The following is a 6,256-nucleotide window of genomic DNA, read 5'->3' on the forward strand; positions in this document are numbered from 1 at the left end:
AGGTGGACCATCTACAAGATCTTTTATTATCTTGGATGAAAAGACTAAAGAGGATGATGCTTATGACTTCAGCAGAGATTATGTATAACAACTCGTCCTTTTATATGGATTTTCTTAACATTTCAGGCAAACTACTCAAGTGTTAAATATGTGTAATGTGCTACTTCAATTTTGGTATAATGTAAGCTGTATAAATTTTGTGAATATTATGTATACATTAAAGCAACTAAACAATTAAAGTATCCACATTTAACAATAAAAAAAGACTGACTCAGTACAGTGAGGGGGCAGAAGTAGTTATCTGGAAGCAAAGAAATTACTGAAAATGTAGGTTTTATTTATACATCAGGCCATAGCTTAGAAAATTAAAATCCAGCAGCAGTTTTGAACTAGCTGTGCTAGTTATACCAGTTGTATCAGTCCGTCTTGTCAGTTCATACTGTAGTAAGCAAACACTTGGTGAGGCAGATGGAGACATATTTATAGTCTGTCTTGAATGCTGACTACCAGACAGGACAAAGCGTCATCTTTACCCAGACGAAACGTTTTTTTCCTTTGGTTGCTACAGATAGGCACTGACGCCTACCAGTTGTTACTTTCCACACATGCAGTCTTCCAGGATTTCCTGAGAAATACAGTGAAATTTTTTTTTTACTTTATGTTTGAGATCTCTGTATGTCTTCGGATTAGGCTGAATTTGCCTGTTGGATCTGGAATATACCATTTTTCCCAAATATCAGTGTATGAAGCAGTTCTTCCCCATGGCTTAAAGTGTCCATTCCAATGGAGTAACTTGGCAGCCTTTACAAACTGGGGTGAATATCTTTTTCCAGCACTGGAACCTTAGAGTTGAGAGAGAGCCAAATGATTATCAGAGACACAAAAGGAATCCTGTACCAAACTACAGAAGAGTTAAGGGAAACAGACTATATGCTAGTTCCTTAAGACCTTAAACCATTGATGGCAAACCTTTTAGAGCTTTGAATGATAACAAACAGCCCACTGTGGTACAAGGTTTGCCACCACTGGCTTGGGCCATCAGTTATTTGTGCTTACCAAGGTGGCGGACATTCCACATGGGGTCAATGGTGGAGTGCTGTTGATAGAATACAATAAGCAGAGGAGGTGTTGTGATGCTGCCAGCCAGTGTTCTGCTATATAATCCTTCCCTTGGGAAAGATGACAAGTGACAGTAATGACCAACTCCTTTTAGTTAAGACTCTTGGGTGTTTTTGTTTTTGTCTTTTTGAGACAGGGTCTCACTATGCAGTTCAGGCTGGCCTTGAGCTCACTTTGTAGCCCAGGCTGGTCTCGAACTCAACGATCCTCCTGCCTCAGCCTCCCGAGTGCTGGATTACAGGCATGCGCTACCATGCCCAGCTGACTCTTGGGGTTGAAATAAGTTTCATAGCTGGGCGTTAGACACTTACTCTACATTGAGTTGCATCCATTTTTCCAGCTGGTTGGTTATATTTTGTCGTTTCCACTCTGTCAAGTTTGCAACAAAAACTCCAGGATTAAAGGAACAGGTGCTGGCTTTCATGGAAAGCTTACGAATTCTCTCCTTTTTGTAGTCAAGATAGCCAATATAATTGTACTAAAAAACAGGATAAATATGTTTGTTGCTTCAAATAAAAGATTATAACCTGTACAAAATAAGCTAGTTGAGCCAGTCATGATGGCACATGTCTGTAATCCCAGCGCTTGGGCCAGGGCAGGAAGTTTGAACAAGTGAAACCCTTTTCAACAGAAAGGCCTTGAGAATGTAGTTCTGTGTGAAGCTCTGGGTTTAACCCTCAGTACAGGAAAGGGGTGCAGTTAAGACTTTTGAGATCTGTAGCAAAAGGTGACATTGAAGATTTTAAGTAAGTTGGGACCTAGATTTTAACTTATAAAGCAGACATTTAAGGTGAATTTGGTTAATTCTTTTTTTTTTTTTTGAATTTGGTTAATTCTATGGATTATAGGAAAGGCACCTTGAGTTTTGTTTTTGTTTTTTTTTAGACAGGTTTCACTGTAGTTCAGGCTGGTCTTGAACTCTGTTCAGTCCAGGCTGGCTTGGAAATTGTGACCCTCAGGCCTCAGCCTCTTTAAGTGCTAGGATTACAGGTGCGTGCCACTATGCCTGGCTTGAGTTTTGAGATAAAACATTCAGGGGATGTAAGATGCAGCCAAAGAGGAAACTCCCTCAATTTGCCACCTCTTCCTATTAAGCTCTTTTATAGGGCATCTAGTGAGTAATTTACCTGGTTCCCTGCTCCACGGATGACAACTTTAGTAGAGGCTGAATCACAGTCTTCTGAAAATGCAGCTGCATGTCCTGGCTTCAGAGGTGTATGGTACAGGGCAAGAATATCACCTGAAATGGGTAAGATGAGTTCAGGTGATGGCTGAGGTAACACTGGTTGTCTTGAGACTGCCTGTACCTCCCCATTATTTCTCTGCATGGTGACCTTTACAGGAGACCATAAATAAGACAACCATAGCCTGCAATCTAGATAGTGACATTCTTTATTACCTTGTACAATTACATCATCATCCATGTATATGGCCTTCTTTGCATTGGGAACCAGAACTGGCAAATAGAACCTTGCAAAAGTTAACTGGAAAAGAAGCAATGGTATAAGATACAGTGTCTATTTTTTTAGTTACATAGAAGCTACTAGAATGTTCTTGGGACCCTTGCAGAAAATATCCAAAGGACTCTCACAACCATCTAGGCTTAGTCCCCAGGGAACTGTCTGCACTCTACCCACAGTTAGCCAGGTATTCTAATCATTTCCTAATACTCCCAAGCATAAACAAGGATGCATGGAACTCACTGGTTTCATGGATTCCCCCTGGTCAGGATCCTCCTTCACTTTCCCTTCCAAAAGTTTAGTGTCAAAATTCACAATTCTGTACCTGATGTTTTTCAGGGAACCACTACTGAGCCATGACCTAATGGGAAAAACACACCACAGTTCAGTTTTAAAAATTCATGTTTAAAAAAATACATGTATCTTTATGCTTTTCCCAGTATCGGTATAATTTAATTAATGTAAGATATTAAGGGTCCAGATTGGTATTTTAAAACTCCTTCACATGTCTGAGATTTGGTTTCCTCATCTGAAGTGAGGGTATTCCCACTAAAGTCCATGTACCAAAATTCTATAGTAATCATCTTCCAACACTAAAACTACTAGAAAAACTCTGGAATTGAGAATATCCCAACACCGCGTGAACCATTCCTAATACACTGGTGGAAAAAACGAGTCAAAGTACACTCAACAGACCTATCAGCAATTCACCAAGTGACAATTCACTATGATTAAATTTATTTACCAGAATCGGAGGTACTGTCCAAGAAGAGCTACTGTTTCCTGAAGAAGTACTACATGATTTGTCCAGGCAATTCCAAATCACAAGTTTGTGTATACTTAATGTAAAACAGTCATGTTTATTTTCTTGTTTTTTGAGGTAGGGTCTCACTATGTAGTTGAGTATGGCCTTAAATTCAGTAGTCCAAGTTGGCCTCAAACTTGAGGTGATCCTGCCTTACCCTCTGGAATGCTGAGATTACAGGCATGTCCCACCACACCTGGCAATTACAGTCTTATTTTAATTTAGTATTTGTTTTTATACCTTGATACGTTCTAAATCTGAATCTCTTTCATAGACAAAGCCACAAGCACAAAAATGTTTTTACAACTTCGACAAATGTGAATCTCAGTCTAGCTGTTTCTTGGAGTAAACTTTTATTTTCATCCATAAACTCCCTTAAGACTGGGTTTCTATTACAGCAATTAACACAGTTCCATTGTCTTGACCCACCAAATGGCTGGTAACACTGGTGGTACAAATGAGTCTAATCACTTTTATTGGCATTTTTACTAATAAAAATTTTTAAAAAGCTGCTTGATTGGACAGTTAAGCATCCTTGAAGTCACCCGGCAGCAAGACATACTAATTACAGCCCCATCGGCAACTTGTTAAAGTAGTACCATTTACTAAGCAACTAATAATGTGCTGAGTGATACACGTATTTCTTATGTACTATATTTGATACTCCCTAAGTTGAACGCTGTGTATTTGACACAACACTCCCATAATTACAAATGAGAGAATGGGCTCTGAGGTTTCCCCAAACACCCTGAGCTAGAATTTGGATCAGAATCTGTGCTCACAACTTTACCACACTATTTTGCCATTGTGCCCAAGTTCCTTCCCACTCTAGGTCAGAACTAAAGTCTGCCTATAAGATAAGGTACTTGGGACTTAGAAGTCAACATAATGCTTTCTTCATTAAGAAAGGCTTCTTACCAAAAAGTATCAGTATTACTACCAAAGCAGTAATTGTGGAGTTAATAGTATACATAGCATAAGATCATTATATCATTTCTGTTGTCATGGACATGCTTATGATATATTCATGGAGAAGCATGTCATATATGCAGCTTCTATGTGGTATAATCACAATAAATAATCATATATATATATATATGTATGTATTAGGCACACAGATCTCACCGAAGATGGTCTGCAGTATTGTTAAGTGTAACAATGTAGAAAATCACATTGGAGCGAGTGTTGTGCTGAATGCTGTTTATGGCTGCAATAGCCCCCCCAAGCCTGTCTTCAGATGCAGCGATAACCACAGGAATCTCTTCTTGTTTCCCATCTAGTAGTGCAAGGCTGGGAGCATTTGGGACAAAGTTTATAGGCTCAAGTCCCAGAAATCTTGAATCTGAAAGGAATATACACAAAGAAGACACTGTAATATACATACAAATACACAATTATCTTCAGTTTTTGTGGTGGTTTTTTGGTACTGGGAATCAAACTCAGGATCTTGTGCTTGCTAGGCAGGCGCTTATGCTGCTGAGCCATATCCCCAGCCATATCTTCAGCTTTTGATCAGAATCTAAGATGGGAGAGGTAAGGTGAGGACAATGATAGTGATTTACCTTATGCTCTCCCATTAAACTTTGAAGCACACAGCCCAAAAACTTTTCCTCTATGTAACCAAGCTTTTGAAGAAGTGTAAGTATTTAATAAAATAGGCTGTAAGCACTCTGATACACTATTAGTAGAGAAGTAATCTCTCCAGAATATATTGTGGTGATTTGTATCAAGGGCCTTTTACCCAATCATTTTCCCTTGCCACATCACCTAAGGACAAAATCTGAAATATAATCAAGTCATAATTTTAGATTAGTACAGTACGTGTTAGAATGCACAAGGCCTAGTTTTAATCCCTGGCATCACCAAAAAGAAAAAAGTCACATTCCCAGCCTCATTGTTAGAATTTCAATAGAAATTTCTGGATCAGAATATAAGACAAATAGAAAAGAAAAAAGACAATGTGTGGAACTTAACTGCAACTCCAAGTATTATTCTTTCCTTCTTTTTTTTCTTTTCTTTTTTTTTTTTTTCAGTACTAGAGATTGAACTCAAGGCCTTCAGACTGAGCTACACCCCCAGCCCTTTTATATTTTGACACAGGATCTCACTAAGTTGCTAACATCCCCCAACACCAGGCTGGGCTTGAACAATCCATCTTCCTGTCTGCCTCCCAGAGTGTGGGAATGGGATTACAGGTGTATGCCACTACACCCAGCTTTTTTCTTTTTTTTTTAAAGACATGGTCTCACTATATTGCCAAGGCTGGCCTCAAGCTCACAATTCACCTGCTGTGGCCTCCCAAGTAGCTGAAGTTACTGCCTTGTGCCACCACATAGGCTCCTTCCTGCCTTTTACAGTACAATCTGTCCTCTTAATCTGTGAAGCCTATATACGTGAATTCAAGCAACCACAGATCAGAAATACTAAAAAAATTTACTAAACATGTAAAGCCTTGTTTTTCTTGTCATTACTCTCTGAACAATACAATATACAGCAACTACATGGCATTTACAGTGTGTAAGTCAGTGATGGTGAACCTTTTAAATCTTTCAATGATAAGAGCTGGCTATGGCATATAAGCCATAGGTTCACTGCTACTAGTATAAGTAATCTAGAGCTGCTAAAGTATACAGCAGGATGTACATAAATTATATGCAAATACTGTGCCATTTTATATATGGGATATGATATCCCTGGGACAACTGTTTATTGATTCATTTACTTATCACTGAATGCTAAGTACCTGTTATGTTCCACACAGTCTCTAGATACTGGGGTTACCACCATGAATATAATATATAAATTCCTAGCATCATGGAGGACAGTAGCAAATACATATACCTATATGTGTGTTGCATGTAATTCATTTCTG

The 6,256-nt window shown here is 38.7% G+C and overlaps 2 protein-coding genes across 2 annotated transcripts in view; one reads left to right on the plus strand and one right to left on the minus strand.

The window, feature by feature from the left end:
• Window positions 1-264, plus strand: part of Gnl3 (guanine nucleotide binding protein-like 3 (nucleolar)) — a gene marked incomplete at its 5' end in the record, with an annotated part of 2,637 nt that extends 2,373 nt beyond the window's left edge. Inside the window, 1 exon segment of the mRNA XM_013515591.1 lies at window positions 1-264. Coding sequence (XP_013371045.1) covers window positions 1-88 — 88 coding nt within the window.
• A 52-nt stretch (window positions 265-316) lies between these two features.
• Window positions 317-6,256, minus strand: part of Glt8d1 (glycosyltransferase 8 domain containing 1) — a gene marked incomplete in the record, with an annotated part of 12,390 nt that continues 6,450 nt past the window's right edge. Inside the window, 7 exon segments of the mRNA XM_013515590.1 lie at window positions 317-842; window positions 1,057-1,169; window positions 1,431-1,597; window positions 2,247-2,359; window positions 2,519-2,603; window positions 2,823-2,940; window positions 4,510-4,726. Coding sequence (XP_013371044.1) covers window positions 652-842; window positions 1,057-1,169; window positions 1,431-1,597; window positions 2,247-2,359; window positions 2,519-2,603; window positions 2,823-2,940; window positions 4,510-4,726 — 1,004 coding nt within the window.

The sequence above is a fragment of the Chinchilla lanigera genome, unplaced genomic scaffold (assembly GCF_000276665.1).
Source record: "Chinchilla lanigera isolate Chin_1 unplaced genomic scaffold, ChiLan1.0 scaffold00029, whole genome shotgun sequence".
NCBI classification, from domain to species: Eukaryota; Metazoa; Chordata; class Mammalia; order Rodentia; family Chinchillidae; genus Chinchilla; species Chinchilla lanigera.